Source organism: Ammospiza caudacuta, chromosome 1, assembly GCF_027887145.1.
Source record: "Ammospiza caudacuta isolate bAmmCau1 chromosome 1, bAmmCau1.pri, whole genome shotgun sequence".
Lineage (NCBI taxonomy): Eukaryota > Metazoa > Chordata > Aves > Passeriformes > Passerellidae > Ammospiza > Ammospiza caudacuta.
Genome location: NC_080593.1, coordinates 154,684,126 through 154,702,386, shown reverse-complemented (window position 1 = coordinate 154,702,386; position 18,261 = coordinate 154,684,126). Strand labels below are relative to the sequence as shown.

At 53.4% G+C, this 18,261-nt stretch overlaps 4 protein-coding genes across 4 annotated transcripts; 3 read left to right on the top strand and 1 right to left on the bottom strand.

The window, feature by feature from the left end:
- The first annotated feature begins 558 nt into the window (after window positions 1-558).
- LOC131566279 (feather beta keratin-like) lies at window positions 559-897 on the top strand. Its single transcript, XM_058817521.1, has one exon. It carries the CDS (start codon window positions 586-588, stop codon window positions 895-897), a length of 312 nt encoding a protein of 103 aa, XP_058673504.1. The 5' UTR covers window positions 559-585.
- A 3,570-nt stretch (window positions 898-4,467) lies between these two features.
- Window positions 4,468-5,096, top strand: LOC131566388 (feather beta keratin-like). Its single transcript, XM_058817667.1, has 2 exons — window positions 4,468-4,591; window positions 4,762-5,096. The coding sequence occupies exons 1-2, from the start codon at window positions 4,468-4,470 to the stop codon at window positions 5,094-5,096; spliced, it is 459 nt and encodes a 152-aa protein (XP_058673650.1).
- A 4,341-nt stretch (window positions 5,097-9,437) lies between these two features.
- Window positions 9,438-14,718, top strand: GFUS (GDP-L-fucose synthase). Its single transcript, XM_058813514.1, has 11 exons — window positions 9,438-9,479; window positions 10,327-10,476; window positions 11,804-11,918; window positions 12,125-12,253; window positions 12,330-12,403; window positions 12,591-12,724; window positions 12,847-12,911; window positions 13,089-13,155; window positions 13,227-13,306; window positions 13,437-13,536; window positions 14,212-14,718. The coding sequence occupies exons 2-11, from the start codon at window positions 10,337-10,339 to the stop codon at window positions 14,265-14,267; spliced, it is 960 nt and encodes a 319-aa protein (XP_058669497.1). The 5' UTR covers window positions 9,438-9,479; window positions 10,327-10,336; the 3' UTR covers window positions 14,268-14,718.
- Window position 14,719: 1 nt separating this feature from the next.
- On the bottom strand, window positions 14,720-18,121 carry LOC131563444 (uncharacterized). Its single transcript, XM_058813502.1, has 11 exons — window positions 17,971-18,121; window positions 17,585-17,693; window positions 17,301-17,385; window positions 17,116-17,223; window positions 16,877-17,026; window positions 16,629-16,799; window positions 16,455-16,554; window positions 15,737-15,816; window positions 15,450-15,559; window positions 15,116-15,186; window positions 14,720-15,006 (listed from the first exon to the last, which is right to left on the bottom strand). Exons 2-11 carry the CDS (start codon window positions 17,672-17,674, stop codon window positions 14,880-14,882), a joined length of 1,092 nt encoding a protein of 363 aa, XP_058669485.1. The 5' UTR covers window positions 17,675-17,693; window positions 17,971-18,121; the 3' UTR covers window positions 14,720-14,879.
- Window positions 18,122-18,261: the final 140 nt, after the last annotated feature.

Sequence of the window (18,261 nt, the reverse complement as noted above, 5' to 3'; positions counted from 1 at the left end):
CACAAACCACAGCACAACATTGGGTCACTTTACTGGTGACACCCACTCGCCAAATCTGACATCCACAGCCCTCCACAAAAACACCTTCATCAAATGCCCTTGGTCTCTAATACTTGCATTTAAAAGTTGCTGACAATGTCATAAGGACAGGGACTCAAAAGTAAGACATGACACAGTGGAGTTGTGGGATGGAAAACATTCCCCACTGGAGGATTCACCACTCTGAGACAACCAGGAACTGTGACCTGCAAAATGCCCCAAGGTCTTGGGACAAGGCTGTCCCGCCCCTCCAGAACCAGCATAAAAGCCAGCCCAGAGCGTCTCTCACTCACACACTACACCCAAAGCCTTCTCCTCCTGCTCCTGCCAACAACCACGTGAGTCTCAAGCCCTAACCCTCCTGCTCCTGCACCCCTGGCTCTTCTCTTCCAGCACGTTAAGCCCCAGCCTCAGCAACCCTCACACCTCCCACAGCCCCACTACAGCCTCCACACTCCCTCACTCTTCTACATCATTGCCCCTCACACTCCCACACCCTTGTCCTAACTCACCCTTTCTCCTCCAGGCAACCTCCACACCACACCCATGGCCTGCAACAGCCTCTGCAGTCCCTGCGGACCCACCCCGCTGGCCAACAGCTGCAACGAGCCCTGTGCCCTGCAATGCCAGGATTCCCGCGTCATCATCAACCCTTCCCCTGTGATGGTCACCCTGCCAGGACCCATCATGACCTCCTTCCCCCAGAACACCGCCGTCGGATCCACCTCCTCTGCTGCTCTGGGCACTGAGCTCAATGCCCAGGGACAGCCCATCTCTGGCGGATTTGGCTTTGGCCTTGGCTACGGCCTGGGAGGCCTGGGCTGCTATGGCAGAAGGGGCTATGGCTCCATCTGCTAAGGGCCCTCAGCACCACCCCTGACACCACCAGCTCTGGCCTCTGCCAACAGCTCCTGCAACCAAAGCACCTTGGCTGATGGTCTCTCTACTTGCACCTCACACTTGATTCCTTCAGCTTCTTTTTTCTCATCCTTCTTTGTACTCAATAAAGTTTTCTTGCATCACAACCTGAGTTGTTTCAATTCCAATGGTCTCACACCCTCACCCTGTGCAATGCCAGCACTCAACCATTACGTGGGAAGGAAAGGGAGCAAAGAATATTTCTTAGTAAATATGTCCCCACCAAAACAACCAACACTGACATGGGAAACAGGGGAGAGGGGAGATCTTCCAGAACATGACACAAGGCCATCACTTCATCTACCAAAGGCGTGCTCGCAGCTATTCTCTCCTGGGCACTGCATAACAAAATCACTCCATGCCACCACACACTTGAAAAATTCCCTTCCCCGTAATAGTTATTGAGTCCTCCCCACGAACAGAGGAATAACATCATGCACTTGGGCAGGAACTCCGCAGTGCAAATTCTTCCATCTCCCTTTCTCAAGCAGACCCAGCACAGGCAGGGTTTCCAGAATTATGTCCAGTTCAGTTTTGGACCTCCAAGAAGAGAGACCCCATTATCTCTTACATTCTGGGACAATCCACACACACTGAAAAATACTTACTTGTCTCACCCATGGTATTCCATCTATTTTCAATTGTGCACATGCCTTCTTTCCTTCATGTGTGCAGTACTGAGAACAGCAGGACTCCCACTCACTGATAACACATTCATGCCCAGCCTTGTCTACCCAGAATCCATGCTCTCTCAGTCTCTCCTATGCCAAAGATTGTCCAACCCTTGCAACATCTGATCGCCCTCAACCTCTCTTTGTTCACTACCCACTTGTGCATCTCCTGTGGAGGCCAGAAATGTCCACGGGGCTCCTCACAGGACCTCCTCAGTGTTCTAAAGAGAGGAAGGGCCACCTCTCATGACTTCATGGCGAGAATCTCCTGAAATCTGTCATGGACACGTGATACTCCACTAATGTGATGCTCCACTGCAACTTTCTGGTATGGGTTCTTGATCAGCACCACAGGGTCCTGCTCACAAAAGCCACTTCTAAGACTCTCGGCCTACAGCATGAGCCAGAGGCAAATGCTATTCCTGTCCAGATGCACAACTTCAGAGTTCTCTTGTATGAAATTTGGGAGGTTCCCTTCAAACCTTAGTCTCGTGGTCCTTCTGAATGGTCAAACAGCCAAGTGGGGCCTCAGTCACTCCATGCCCTGCCAGCTCCCTGAAGGGGCAACTCTCCCACTGCTGACAAGAACATTTCTTAGCAAATATGTCCCCACCAGGAATAACCAACACTCACATGGGAAACAGGGGAGAGTTGGGCACTTTCCAGATCATGACACAAGGCCATCATCTCATCCACCAAAGGCTTGGACACAACAATTCTCTCCTGGGCACTGCTCTGACAAGGTCACTCTATGTCAGCATACACTTGAGAAGTTCTCTTTAGAAGCACTCTTGTTTCCACCCCATGAACAGAGGAATAACATCATGCGCTTAGGCAGCAATTCCAGAGTCAAAGTGCTTCCATCCTCTCTGCTCAAGCAGGTCCAGCAGGAACAGGATTTCCGGGACTGGCCAGATCAGTTTTGGACCTTCAAGAAGAGGGACCCCAGTGCCTCTTACACTCTGAGACCATCTACACACACTGAAAAATTCTTGCTTCCTTTGCCCATGGAATTCACTTTATATTCAAATATGCATGTGCCTTCTATTCCTTCAAGTGTGCACTCCTGAGAACAGCATGGCTCTCAGACACTGGTGACACATCCCTGCCCATCCTTGTCTCCTCAGAGTCCTAGTTCTCTCTGTCTCTCTTCTAACAAGGAGCCACCAGGCCCTTAATTATCTGGTGGCCCTCAACAGCTCCTTGTCCACTACACCCTTGTGCTTCTTCACCTATGGAAGCCAGAACTGTCCACATCACCACACACCGGCTCTCACCAATGCTCTAAAGAGAGGAAGGGCCACCTCTCCTGACTTCATGGCAACAATTTCCACAAATCTGTCCGGGGCACAGGTGATGCTCCACTGAAGTAATTCCCCACCACAGCCAGCTGCTCATTCTTTTCTCCATCAGCACCACTGGGTCCTGTTCAGAAAAGTCACTTTTCAGACTCTCTGCCCACAGCATGACCCAGGGGCAAGTCCTGTCCAGATGCTCAACTTCTCATTTCCCTTGTTTGAACCTTGGAAGATTCCTTTAAACCTTAGTCTCGAGGTCCTTCTGACCAGTGGAATGGCCAATTGAGGCCTCAGACATGCCATCATCTGCCAGCTCACTGAAGGGCCAACTCTCCCTCTGCTGACACAGAATGCAACAGTCCAGGCACTCACACCTGGCAAAGTTGCAAAGCCCAGACCTGCCTGACACAGCTGGGCTACTTTGGGATACCTCTAAGTAACACACCCAATAAACTGAAAACCATGAGTTCCTGGATGACCTCACTGATGACATTCCACCTCTCCAAATCTTGGTCACATCTTCAGTCCCCTTTGACACACACCATCAACACCTGCCCTTGGTTTCAAATACTCTCACTATGAAGGAGGAATGACCACAATGGAAGGGGCAGCTCCTCATGCACAGCACAGATACAAAGGCCACACCAGCCTGACATGGCTGCAGTGGAATGGGGACCTTCTTCACAGCACACCCACAAAATAAACAACACGAATGCTACAGAATGACCTCACTGAAGACACCCATATTTTTCTTAGGCTTTTCTTGTAAATTTTGGTTTTTCTGACACACATCTTCCAAACAAATCCTCCCAAATACCAACTCTCACTTTAAAGCTGACACCAAGGTCAGATGGACACTTCCTCAACAGAAGGACATGACACTGCACAATTGTGTGCAGGAAAACATTCCCCACATGATGACCTGCAAGGCTGTGTCAGACAAAACTGACACTATGGCTTCAATTCAGGTACCTCTAGAGAGTAACAAGGTCAACTCACTTTTTCTGAAAAGTCAATGTCTATAGCTACATCCGTTGCTCCTCACACAAGTTCTTCCCCTTATCTTTCACCAGCTATGGATGGACCAGCACAAGACCTTTGGAGAATGAGAGGCATCTGTAAATCACAGGAATTGCTTTCCCATCACTAGGGGAAAAGGCCTGAAATATAGAGGTGTTTAGGAATTTTACAATATGGTCGGGAGACAGAAAATGCGATGGAAGGAGAGCCGTCCCCTGTCACCTCAAGAAGAGCTGCAAAGCCCAAACCAGTCTGACGTGGCTGTGGTGGAAGAGGCCCGTCTTCACCACACAGCCACAAAACCACAGCACACCACTGCCACGATGATGACATCCCACCTCTCCAAAGCTTTGGTCATGTATTCAGCCCTCCCAGAGAAACAAAATTAACAGCAGCCTTTGGTCTCTAATACCTGCATTTAAAAGCTGCCGCCAAGGTCATGTCCTCAAAAGCAGGACATGACACTGCAGAGTTGTGGGGAGCAAAATACTCCTCACCTCAGCACTCACCTGGCCTGCAAAATGCCCCAAGGCCATGGGACAAGACTGTCCCACCCCTCCAGAACCAGCATAAAAGCCAGCCCAGAGCCTCTCTCCCTTACACACTCCTCCTCAAGCCTTCAACTCCTGCTCCTGCCTATAACCAGGTGAGACTCAATCCCCTGACCCTCCTGCTTCTGCACCCCTGGCCCCTCTCTTCCACCACGCTCAGCCCCAGCCGCCCTCATGCCTCCCCACAGCTCCACAACAGCTTCCACACTCCCTCACTGCCCCTTGCTGCGCCATGCCCCTGCCCTGCCTCATCCTTCTCTCTTCCAGGCACCCTCCACACCACACCCATGGCCTGCAACAGCCTCTGCAGTCCCTGCGGACCCACCCCGCTGGCCAACAGCTGCAACGAGCCCTGTGCCCTGCAATGCCAGGATTCCCGCGTCATCATCAACCCTTCCCCTGTGATGGTCACCCTGCCAGGACCCATCATGACCTCCTTCCCCCAGAACACCGCCGTCGGATCCACCTCCTCCGCTGCTCTGGGCACTGAGCTCAATGCCCAGGGACAGCCCATCTCTGGCGGATTTGGCTTTGGCCTTGGCTACGGCCTGGGAGGCCTGGGCTGCTATGGCAGAAGGGGCTATGGCTCCATCTGCTAAGGGCCCTCAGCACCACCCCTGACACCACCAGCTCTGGGCTCTGGCCACAGCTCCTGCAACCAAAGCACCTTGGCTCATATTTGTCCTACTTGAACCTCACATTGGATCCCTTCCTCTTGCTGCTCCTATCTATTCATTCTTTTACGTAAATAAAATTTTCCTTCAGCAAAGCCTCAGATGCCTCCTCTTCTTATACCAGACATATTGCAGCTACACCCAGTATAGACACTTTGCTCCCAGCTGAAATAGCTGCAGTCTTCCTGACACCATCTTCACTTTCAGAGGGATGCCATGGCCACCCAAGAAAGGTCCCATTTCCATTTCCCCTTTTCCTGCAAGGGCCTTGGTTTACCAGTGTTTCCAGGCCATCACACCCCTTACTGTGAGTTCCTCAGCGGACCCAGGTGATGGTCATTGCTGCATTGTCCACCTGGCTGGACAGTCCCCATTCCCTGGGAGTCTCCAGGCCAGGATCTCCTCTTGTTATGAGGTCTTCAACTGATCCCTGATGGAAATCCCCCTTTCCCTCCTCACTGCAGGGTCCCATTAAGGGAGCCTCCAGGGCACCCTCCTCCCTTTTCAGGGTCTCTGGATCATCTGTGCTGGTGATCCCAAGTCACCAACCCTCTGCTCTGAGGTCACACATCACATCCCCATTATGACTTGAGTCACTGTGGACTCCTGAGGTGCAGCATGGAGACCTGCCAACAAGGTGCAGGAATGAGCCTGTGACCCTGCTGAGATGATGGTGCCCCTTTTGCCACCTTCCTGCCTTTTTGTCTCCCAATTTTGACACTCCGACACGGATTTTTGGGTCATAAAGATCTTTGGTCTCCCCAAATTGCTTCTCACCAGTGACGTTCACTCTTTCTTCTCCTTTGATGTGTTTTTTTTTTTCTCTGTACAAAGGCTCCCAGCAAACAGGTGAGCTCTGGGCGGGCACACGAGTTCAAAGTCTCCAGGGCTATTGGCAGCACTAAAATATTCATCAAAAGCAAATTAAAACAACATCTCTGGAGCAGCTGGAGCCCAGAAAGGCACAGAACTCCATGCACAGCTGGATTCAGATTTGGTTCAAAGAGGAAGAGTTTGCTGAGGAACAAAAACCCTTCCTTAAAACCAAAACTAAACAGCCCCTGCAGCTGAACTGAGAAAGAAGAGAGGGAATAGGTTTGGAACTGTTTGGCCTTTTTATTTCTCTGTTTAGTTAAAGGTGCCTCAAGGCCTGGCTGGCCTTGAGGCACCAACTTCAGCTCATCTTAAAATAAAGTCTAACCCATAAAAAGACAAATTTAACTAATCCCTGCTCTTATACTCATTCACCTTGGAGTTCATCCAGCTTGACATCAACACTTGGACTGAAACTAGAGCAGGATTTCACCTTCCCAAGGTCCCGGGACATGCCCAAGCAGCGAGGCCCAGCGGGATGTCTGCCTCATCCCAAACCTGCGCCAGAGACGCTCTTTTTGGGCACAGTCAGCTCACGTGGGTTCCAGGGAACACTGGGAGGAGGCTCAGATCTGCATCCACAGTGCCCTGTGCCCACATTCCTCTCTCACATCCACCCTGGGATGGGATCTTGGGTCCTGCCCAGTTCTCTGCACTCCATCCAAGGAGACTCCAAAAAGATGGGATGGGCTAGAAAAGAGGTGGCATCTCTTCCAGTTCTTCTCCTGATGGGATTCACACCCACCTAGCCAAGATCCCACTCCCAGAATAACCCCAAACCCCATCATGGAGCAGTGGCAGGTTCATCTCCGTCCTCCAGAGGACTGGGCTCGACAAGACCAAATCCAAAATGATGGTGGAAAGGACATTCTTGTGCAGCAGCTGCTCCCAATCCCATGAACGAGATTTCTTGGAATATCTGTGTTCACCATCCCCATCCCCATCTCAGTCTTCCCCCTCTGTGCTTTTGGATAATTCCCACTCCCAAAGGGCTGCACACTGTGGGGAGCAACCCCCAATCCCTATGGAAACTGGCACAGGCCATCCTGTGGGACAAGGCCTGGAAAAAGGGGTCACTGCTGATGTGCTGGTCCCTAAAAGAGAGCCACAAAGCTGGAATTTTAGCAGGGAAGGGATACTTAGAGCTGTCTCACCTGGGCTCCTGGAGCTTGGCTGCAGCCTCATCCTCGGACAGCTTCCACCTGGGACAGGCTGTACCTGGGAATCTCATACCCAGGAATCTCATACCCATCTGCCCCACTTTCCTGGGAGGCATGGGGAGGGCAGAGCAGGGAGTGGGGCTGGACCCAGAACCAGGCCCATTCCAGAGAAATAGGTCACCCAACAAGGAAGCTTAGTTACGGAAACGACGCCTCACACTGAGCAGCGGTTCTCCAACAGGATCCTGGCCAAGCCACCCCAAGCTTTATCCTGCCGGCTGGAAGGTCCTGGGATGTCCTCTGGATCGTGTCACGCAGACACCCTGCCCAGATGAGCTAATGGGTCTGGCTGCGGGCTTTGATCCTCAGATCCCAAAGGCCTTGTTAGATAACATCAGGAGCCTGGGTGATATTTCATTAACAAACGAGTCTGTCCCATGTGGTTGCCGCAACTTTATCCCTTTCCCCTGTGATCTTCCCTCGTGCTCCAACATTTCTTTGGTAATTAGACCCAGAATTAGCATATTTAAGCTCCAAAATTACTGCATTTAATGCAACACCATGGTTATTCGAGTGCTGTCACAGCAGCTCTTGGGCTGCACCACCTCCCAGCAATTCCTTGGCTGAAACGTGGTTTTATCCCTAATTAGTCTCCCAAAACTTGCAGGAGGCAGCAGGAACATCTTATTCTCCCACCAGCACATGGAAAATATTCCTTGACTTTCCCCCCTCATCCCTGAGAGTGTTCAAGGCCACATTGGAGCAACCTGATCTAGTGGAAGGTGTCCCTGCCCATGGCAGGGGGTTGGAATGGGATGATTTTTATTTATGGGAATTATTTTATTCCAACCCAAACCCTTTTTTTCCATAATTTCACCGTGGAGTGAGGTGGAAGCGTGGATGCAGCTGGATCTGACTCATCCCAACATCAACGTGAGGTTTCTTCTTGCCAAACCTCAAGTGTCTCGTGGAGGGTGCAGGACAGACATGGAATTAGCTGGCTTGGAGAAGGAGATTCAGTGTTCATCCCTGGCTCTGTGGGTGAGATCAGCCAGGGAATCCTGTAAAACATCAGGTGGGAACAACACCAAGACCCCCGGGAGTGGGATTTTGGAGCTGGGAAAGGCCTGAAAGGGCTGGACACACACAGGGACTCAGCCAGCTGGAAGAGGGGATGAGCAATTCCAGGGGACAGAGGCACAAGGTGACATCTTTAAATAAGCAAAGGACGCCCCTATCTCCCAGCAAGGAGGTCCCCGAGGATTCAGCCTTCCCTGAGGCTTTCCCAAAGGAAAAGGGTACATTTCCAGGTCTCAGCCTGGAGAAAAGGAATGAAAGTCTGACATTCTATTGCTCCTCAACACTGGGGCTACCCAGGGCTTTGGCAGGAGTAATGTGGGAATTCCTGGCTGGGTTGCCCTTAATTCCACTTTCAAAATTTTAATTTAGAGCAAAGCCATGCCTTTGCCTCGCAAAAATCCCGAGGGGAAAATCCAGCTGGATGTGGGGGTGGCAGGGGTGCCTTCAAAACCATCCCCCACACGCAGGATAGCTCTGCTCATTTTTAATCTCGGCTTAAGTGTATTAAAAGTGATTAAAGTGTTTTCACATTGAAATCCCTTTTGATGGAGCCCCTTTGGGGTGGACACCTAGGAAACCCCTTTCCTTGTACCCCCTTCCTTTCCTGCACCCCTTTCCTTGCTTTTGCACCCCTTCCCCTGAACCCCCTTAAAACCCCTATATCCTCTTTCCTTCTCTTTTCCTTTCCCCTGCACTTGCACCCCTTTCTCATCCACCCTTCTGTCCCTGCACCCCCATTCCCTTCCCTGCACCCCCATTCCCTTCCCCTGCACTCCCTCCTCTTCCCTATATTTCCCTTGTCCCTCTTCACAAAATCTTCTCCCTTGCGCCCCCTCCTTTCCCCTGATGCCGGACATGGACTACATTTCCCGATGAGCCAAGCGGCAGCGCCCGGTGACGGCGGCGGAAGAAGCCGAGCTCAGCCGAACCCTGACCGGGCCGAGACGAGCGAAGCCGAATCCAGCCGAGCCCTTACAGAGCCGAGAGCAACCGAACCTAGACGAGTCCCCACGAAGCACCGCCGAGCAGTCCCGAGCATAGCCGAATACAGCCGAGCCTCCACCGAGCCGAGCCGCGCGAGGCCGAACACAGCCGAGCCCCTACCGACTCAACCCGAACCCACACCGAGCCGAGAGCAGCCGAACTTAACCGAGTAGAAGCGAGCGCACCCGAGTGGCCCCGAATCCAGCTGAGGGTGAGACGCGCCCCTCACCCCATTAAGGGACATTTGTGGGGACAGGAGCCCCCCAGACCGGTGGGGAGGAGAACCGGGGGGTCCCCAAAGTGGGGGGACAGGACGGCGGGGAGGGCAGGGGTGCGGGAGGTTGTGGGTTGAGAGAGGGGACGCGCTACGGGACGGGACGGGGTGAGGGGAGATGAGGGTGCAAGAGAGAGATTTGGGGTGCAGAGGAGGTGGGTGGGTTAGGATTGGGTTCAGAGCTGGGATTTGGGGTGCAGTGCTGGGGTTTGAGGGGCAGGGGAGGCGTGGATGCAATCCTGGGTGCAGAGCTGGGATTTGGGGTGCAGGGAAGGTTTAGGTTGCAAACATAGGATCTGGGGCGCAGGGGGAAATTTGGGGTTCAGGGGGAGATCTTGTGTGCAGACCCGGGGTGCAGAGGGAGATTTGGGGTACAGAAAGAGATATGGGGTGCAGGTGGAGATTTGGGGTGCAGACACAAAACTCGGGGTTCAGGAGTAGATCTGGGATGCAGCCTCTCTGAAGTGCAGGGGGATATTTGGGGTGTGGGAGGCGATTTGGAGGTGCAGAAGGAGATTTGGGGCACACACCTGGGGGTGCAGGTGCCCCTCCCTTTCCAGAGGCTGAGCAGTGCCACGTGGCAGGGCTGGCCCTCACCCAGGTGGCCTCCAGCTGAGGAATTTCAGCCCTCTCACAGCCAAACACGCCCATTTTTGCCCAGAAACGTAGAAATTTCCCCCCAAAACCCCGATCCCACCTGCATGGGGTGTGGGGGATGCTCGTGGGTGCCCACACCAGGGTGGTCCATGCCCGTGCTCGCGATCCCAGCTTGTCCTCCCTGCAGGGTTTTGGCCATGACGGAGGTGACCAAGCGCATCCTGGTGACGGGTGGCACCGGCCTGGTGGGCAGAGCCATCGAGAAGGTGGTGGCTGATGGAGAGGGGCAGCCGGATGAGGAGTGGATCTTTGTGTCCTCCCGGGACGCTGACTTGACGTGAGTTGGGGTTTTTTCTCCGGAAACCCTGGAATTTGCTCTATCAACCCCAAAAAAACCCCATACCTGGACTTCATTTTTCCTTGGAAACACCCCAGTCTGCTCTGGTGACCCTAAAATTTCCCATCTCAGGATTTTGTTTTTCCTTGGAAATGCCTCAATTTGCTTGATCCCACCAAATCCCAAATTTTCCCATTCCAGTGTTTGATTTTTCCTTGGAAACAACCCTGACAACCTTAACCCTGACAAACCCCAAAATTTCCCATTCCAGGATTTGGTTTTTCCTCCAAAAGACTCCAGTCTTCTCTGTTGACCTCAGTAAACCCCAAATTATCCCATCCCAGGATTGGGTTTTTCCTTGGAATCGCCCCAGTCTGCTCTGGTGACCCCAAAATTTCCCATCCCAGAACTTGGCTTTTCCTTGGAAATGCCTCAATTTGCTCTGCTAATTCCACCAAATCCCAAATTTTCCCATTCCAGTGCTTGATTTTTCCTTGGGCACACCCCAGTCTGCTCTGTTGACCCCACTGAATCCCAAATTTTCCCATCCCAGGATTGAGTTTTTCCCTCAGAGACACCCCAGTGGGCTCTGTCGACCCCACTGAATCCCAGATTTTCCCATTCAAGTGTTTGATTTTTCCTTGGAAACAACCAAATCTGCTCTCTTGGCCCTGACAAACCCCAAAAATTTCCCACCCCAGGATTTTGTTTTTCCTCCAAAAGACCCCAGTCTGCTCTGTTGACATCAGTAAACCCCAAATTTTCCCATCCCAGGATTGGGTTTTTCCTTGGAATTGCCCCAGTCTGCTCTGGAGACCCCAAAATTTCCCATCTCAGGATTTTGTTTTTCCTTGGAAATGCCTCAATTTGCTTGATCCCACCAAATCCCAAATTTTCCTATTCCAGTGTTTGATTTTTCCTTGGAAACAACCCAGTCTCCTCTGTTGAGCTCACTAAACCCCAAATTTTCCCATCCAAGGATTGGGGTTTTTCTTAGAATCACCCCAATCTGCTCTGGTGACCCCAAAAATTTCCTATCCCTAGATTTCCTTTTTCCTTTGAAACATCCCAGTCTACTCCATTGACCCAGCTGAATCACAAATTTTCCCATCCCAGGACTGGGTTTTTCCTTGGAATTGCTCCAATGTTCTTTGTTGACCTCACCCAATCCCAAATTTTCCCATCCCAAGATTAAGTTTTTCCTTAGAAACTCCCCAATCTGCCCCCACCACACCCCAACATTTCCTCTCCTAGGATTGGGTTTTTCCTTGCAAACGCCTCAATTTTCTCTGCTGACCCCAATGAATCCCAAAATTTCCCATTCCAGGAGCAGCTCCGAGACCAAAGCCCTGTTTGAGAGGCACAAGCCCACCCACGTCATCCACCTGGCTGCCATGGTCGGAGGCCTCTTCAAAAACATCCGCTCCAACCTGGATTTTTGGGTGAGCACCCTCGGAATTTGGCACTGTTGGGATCCCTGTGGGTGCTGCACTCCCTAAATTTGGATATGGGCACACAGGGATGTGGTTTGCTCTGCTACCAGTGCCAGACCAGAGCTCCAGTGGCTTCTGGAGTTATTAATGAGGTACTGGTGAAGGAATTTGGGGATCCCTGACCCCACGATCCTGATAAATGTCCCTTTTCCCAGAGGACAAACATCCACATCAATGACAACGTCCTGCACTCTGCCCACGAGTCGGGGGTGCAGAAGGTGGTCTCCTGCCTCTCCACCTGCATCTTCCCAGACAAGACCACCTATCCCATCGATGAGACCATGGTGAGAGTCCCCATTCCCACACAAAACCCAGGGAAAGTCCCTGCCCTGCTTAATTTGTCCACTCTGATATTCCCAGATCCACAACGGGCCACCTCACAGCTCCAACTTTGGATACTCCTACGCCAAGAGGATGATTGATGTCCAAAACAGGTGAGTTTGGGGACATGGGAGCAGCCATGGGATTTCAAGGCAAGGGGAATCCAGTGGGAATTCCAGGTGGAAATTGGGGAGATACCTGGGGCTCCAGCAGGTGAAGGTGCTGCTGGCTGGGGTTTTTTGGGTGCTGGAGGAAGGGGCTTGAGAGCCCACCCACCATCCCTTCCCTGCTCTCATCCAGGGGTTATTCTGAGCAGCACGGCCGACGCTTCACTGCCGTCATTCCCACCAACATCTTCGGGCCACACGACAACTTCAACATCGAGGATGGCCACGTCCTGCCAGGGCTCATCCACAAGGTCTACCTGGCCAAACGTGAGGGTGGCAGGACTTCCAGGGATTTTTTCTGGGGAGAAATGAGGGTTGTTTTTTTTTTCCACCTGCTCTGCGGGGTGGTTGGAGGTGGCTCTGGTGGTCATGGCTCCTTCCTCCTGCAGAGTCCGGCTCTGCTCTGACCGTCTGGGGAACAGGCAAGCCCAGGAGGCAGTTCATCTATTCCCTGGTAGGTGTGTGTGGCCTTGGGAAGCAGGGAATGGGGCTGGAGCACCCACTGGCAGGACCCTGGAGGGGTCTGAACCCCCCTGGCTTGTCCTGGGACATTCCCAGAGTTGTATCCCCTTGGGATGGGAGGACTGGGGGACATCAGTGACCACTCCAAGAGTTGTCTGCTCTTCAACAGGACCTGGCCCGACTTTTCATTTGGGTGCTGCGGGAATACGATGAGGTGGAGCCAATCATTTTGTCAGGTAAGCCCTGGCTGCCCCCCAGGCGTCCCCTCTCCATGAGGGAACAGCCATGATCCTTCCCTTCTCCACAGTGGGAGAAGAAGATGAAGTCTCCATCCGGGAAGCAGCAGAGGCCATCGCGGAGGCCATGGAATTCAGGGGGGAGCTCGTTGTATCCTTCACAAAAGGCTAAGCCCCTGTTCCCACCAGCTCCCCTGGGAGATTCCATGATCCAGAGGATCCTTCCCACCAAGGGAGCAAAAGCAAGACGTGGTTTTCCTCCTTAACCCTTCCCATCCCAGTTTGACACCACCAAGTCCGATGGGCAGTTCAAGAAGACGGCCAGCAATGCCAAGCTCCGGCGGTACCTGCCCGAATTCCAGTTCACACCTTTCAGGAAAGGTGAGATGGGGGAGTCTCCAGGATACACCGGGGGTCCTACCCCGTGCCATCAGCCTTTGTGGCATCTAGGTGGTCCATCCTTTCTGAATGAGGAATGAGGGTGGTGAAACACTGGCATGTGCTGTCCAGGGGGTGGTGGTTTCTCTATCCCTAGAAATATCCAAGGTCAGGTTGGATGGGGCATGGAGCAACCTGGTCTCTTGGGAGGTGTCTCCTTGCATGATGGTTGGATGAGACGACCTAAAAAAAGTCCCTTCCAACCCAACCTATCCCATGATTCTCTGACCAAAATCCATTCCCAATCCTCCAAATGTCCAATAATTTTTTCACCAAAATGTATTCCCAATCCCAAAACTCGTTCCATGATTCTCTGACCAAAATCCCTTCCCAGTCCCCAAAGCCATCCCATGATTCTCTGACCAAAATCCATTCCCATAATCCACTCCTAATCCTCAAATCCATCCCATGATTCTATGACCAAAATCAATTCCCAATCCCAGAACTTGTCCCATGATTCTCTGACCAAGATCCCTTCCCAGTCCCCAAACCCATCCCATGATTCTGTGACCAAGATCCCTTCCCAGTCCCCAAACCCATCCCGTGATTCTCTGACCAAAATCAATTCCCAAAATCCATTCCCAATCCCCAAACCCATCCCATATTCTCCCTCCCCAGCCGTGAAGGAAACCTGTGCCTGGTTCAATGCCAACTATGCCAACGCCAGGAAGTGACGGCACCAGGACCGCCTGGCACCGGGATCATCCTCTTCAACTCAGGGTTGTCCTTTGCTGGGGCAGAGGACAGGGCTGGGGGGGTGACAGTGACATTTCCAAAGTAAAAATGGGAGCGCGGGGAGCAGCTCCCACATTCCTGCCCCACTGCTGGGAGCGGCGCAGGACGCCCAGGGCAGGGGGGAGGAAAGTTGGGGCATCCCAAAAAAATCCCAAATTGAGTGGTAGGAGCTAACTGGAGCCATCACCGTGGCTGTGTCCAAGGGAGTGGTGGCTCTGAGCTGTTAATGAGCTACATTAATTACCTGCAATTAGGTGTAATAAAGTGAAGGCAAACAGGAATCCAGGGCATGGAAATGGCAGCAGGGAATTTGCTGCTGCTCTTGGCACATGGAGATGATCCCACAGTCCCCTGTCTCAGGATAGGAATGGGAAAGACTCCAGCTGTAATTGTGGCATTTATTAAAATATATGCAAATAGCATAAAACTGGTGGGATAATGAACATCTGCCCTGTACCCATATCCAGTGGCATCCTTAGGGTCCATGTTCTCCACCAGGATCTGGAACAGCCATAAAAAGGGTTAAAACACCTCAGGGAGGGGGTAGAGGGTCAAAAACGGGGAGATGAATCCATGGTCGAGCTACTGCTGGTGGTGTGGATGTGGCAGAATTCCAGCCCTGGAATCGCTTTCTTCCGGCACCGCTGCCCAGCCCTGGTGAGGCCCTGGCACGGGGACCTACAGAGGAGACACCAATCAGCACCCCAGGAAGCCACCAGCACCTTGGTGTCCCCCTGAGGTGACACCAAGCCATGGAGAAGGGACATTCTGGGTAGTTGGTGCTCACATGTTGGCCCTTGGGCTGCAGGCTTTGGGCACCAGGAGCTTCCCAGCATCCATGACCGGCTCCGGTGTCACCTGGTTTGGGAAGAAGGGAGTTCCTGCAGATATCCCTTGTCCCCTGGGGTGCCTTGGCCATCCTTCAGGACACCCTCTTCCACCCCAAATTCCTCCCTTTATGTCATGTCCCCAGCCCTGTCTGTCTGCCCCATGCCGAGGTTCCACCACGGTGAGGACACCCCAGCCTTGGAGGACCTGACCCTCAGTGAGACCCAGGTGGTCCCCAAGAGCAGATTTTGGGGAACAACACCAACATGGGGACATCCCACCCAGCACCTTACCCCACACGAGCTCGGTGTTGTCCTCTGGCCATCGGGGTCAGGTGACACCTGCCCTGTGAATTTGGGAATGTCTCTGGCCACTTCTTGGGGCTGCTCCAGGTGTGAAGGCTCTGTAAGAACAAGTTAGGGGTGGAGATACCCTCCAAGGTGGAGGATGGGGACACTCTGGGGTGGTGGCACATGCCCTGGCAGAGCTTGGGGACACGGGGATTACACACATGTCCCAGCATGAGATGGGGACATGTCAGGACTTTGGATCCTTGTCCCACAGCCACCACAGATCCCACCTTGTGGGCGCCTCTCATTTTGCAGGCAGCTCATCTCCATCCTGTCCAACTCCTCTTGCAGCAGCTCCATGTCGCATTCCCTGTGTGGGAAGAAGGAAAACTGGACTCCTGTCACCTTGGTGGCTTCAGTGTCACCACCACCATGGAGACATGAACCTCTCCAGCCTCTCCACACCCTTCTCTGAGTAGAAATAGGTCAAGGAGTTGGGAAGAGGTGCCCAAAATCCATAGGAAAGCCACCAGGATGTGTCCTGTCCTTCCCTGGAGACTTCTGCCAGATGGCTCCAGGATGGGATACCCAGGGATGTGACATTGACAGAAACAGGACATGGAGTTGGGATGAGATGCCCAAAACCTGTAAGAAAGCCATCCAAGATGTGTCCTGTCCTTCCCTGGAGACCTCTGCCAGATGTCTGCAGGGTGGAACACATCCAGGATGGGAAATTCATGATGAGGCACCAAGGATGGGACATCCAAGATGGAACATCTGAACAGAAATGGTGCAAGGAGTTGGGATGAGGTGTCCAAAAGCTACATATGTCCTATCTAAGGAAGCCACCAAGATGTGTCCTGTCCCTTCCTGAGAACTTGTGCCAGATGGCTCTAGGGTGGGAAATCCAGGATGGGAAATTCAGGATGAGGCACCAAGGATGGGACATCCAGGGTGGGACCCAGCAACTCCCAAGGTTTCCATGCCACCTCCTCTACCATCTCCTACCTCTCCGGGGTGGAGGTGAGCCGGTACCGAGCCTTTTCCCGGGGAATCACTGGCCGGATCCTTCCGGTACCACGGCAGCCGGATGCCAGCAGCCAGTGCCCTGTGGGACAACGAGAGGGTGGGAGAGGACAGAGATGCTGTGTCCCCAACCACTGTCCCCACACTTGTCCCCACCTGCTGCAGCCAGGACCAGGAGAGTGGAGATTGCTGGAATGCCGAGGGCGCTGGAAGCGAGGAAGAGGAGGAGAAAGATGGCCTGGAATGATGCTGGCACCAGTGGGAGAACCAGGAGCGTGAAGTATGAGCTGTGTGGGATGCAGGAGGAGGTGACACTTTGGCTCTGACCTGTGGGATGAGGAAGAAGAGCCTGGTGTTGGCATCCAGCAGCTCCCATCGATCCTCCAGCCCCCATTCCCGCTCACCATCCAGGTCAGGGATGGCTTTGAGGTGCTCCAGGTGCTTTTCCAGCTGGCTTTGTGCATCTTCCAAGGCTGTCAGCACCAGCTCCAGGCTCTGGTTGACCTTCTGCAGCTTCTCCATCACCTCCTGAAGGACCAGGATGCTCTCTGCATCTGTAAAAGATGGAAGCAGCAGTGGGATGAGCTGGGGAAGATGCACCCCAGTGTGAAAAACCCAGGAATGGGATTTGCTGTGTTCCCACCTGGTTGAGGATGAACATCCTGAGGTCTTTCCTGCTTCTGATGGAAGTTGGATGGGACAACCTGGTGTCCTCCCTGGAGCTCTGCAGCCCCACGGCTGCTCATATTCCCTGGGGTGGGAAAAGAGGTTGGATCAGTCCCAAAGTGGGATATGGGAATGTTGCAGCATCCCAACCTTCGCTCATACCCATCCGGTGGGCGATGTCCTGCACGAGCTGGGCCACAGGGATCTCATCCAGAGCTGACCTCATCCAGGTCTCCCAGAGCTCCTCCTGAGGTGAATATTTGGGAGGTGATGATGGGGAAATGCTGGTTTTCCCCATGGACACCCCAAATGCACCCCTGGGTGCTCCAGGTGTGACATCTCCTGGCATTTGGCTTCATCCCAGAACCGGCTGTCACCCGTGGTTGTCTTGAGGGGGATTTGTGGGGCGAACCCCAGCTCTGAGGGGGGGGGGGGGGGGTCCCCACCTTCTCTGGGTGGGCAGCGAGGCCCAGCCACCCCCAAAACCCAGCAGTGGCGCAGAGGAGCAGCACAGCCCATGAGCTCTGGAGCAGCATGATGGGAATGGAGGGGGTCCTGTGGGGAAAAGAGAGTGGGGAAAACCCTCCATATTCATGTACAAATTACAGGAACCCTCTCCCAAAATTTCAGGGTCCCTCCCACCAGGGGAACCTCCGATAGTCCCAGGAATGCTGGTGGGTGTGGAGCACCCTGGAATGGGAAGCAGCTCCCACATCCACCGACAAATTAGGGGATCTGGGGACAAATTAGGGACCCCCTCAGAAAGTACCCCCACAAACCCGTGGATGCGGGCGGGTGGGGGAACCTGTGGGGCCAGGAGAGTGGGAAGCACCTCCCACATCCACGGACAACTTTGGGGACCTCCCTCACGGCCAAATTTAGTCCCCACCCCCGTGGGGATCCCCTCGTGGCCCCAGGGGTGCCGGGGCTCCGCTGAGCGCTGCGGGGAAGGTTTGGAAAGGTTTTGGGAATGGTTTGGGAATTCCCTCCAGCACCCCCACGCGTGCACCTGCGCGAACCGCGTGGCGCCGGCGCCTGCGCAGTTTCCCCTCTTTACCCCGTTCACCCCGCCCCTTAACAGCGGATCCACCAATAGAAGAGCGGGGCGTGGCTGCCGGAGCTC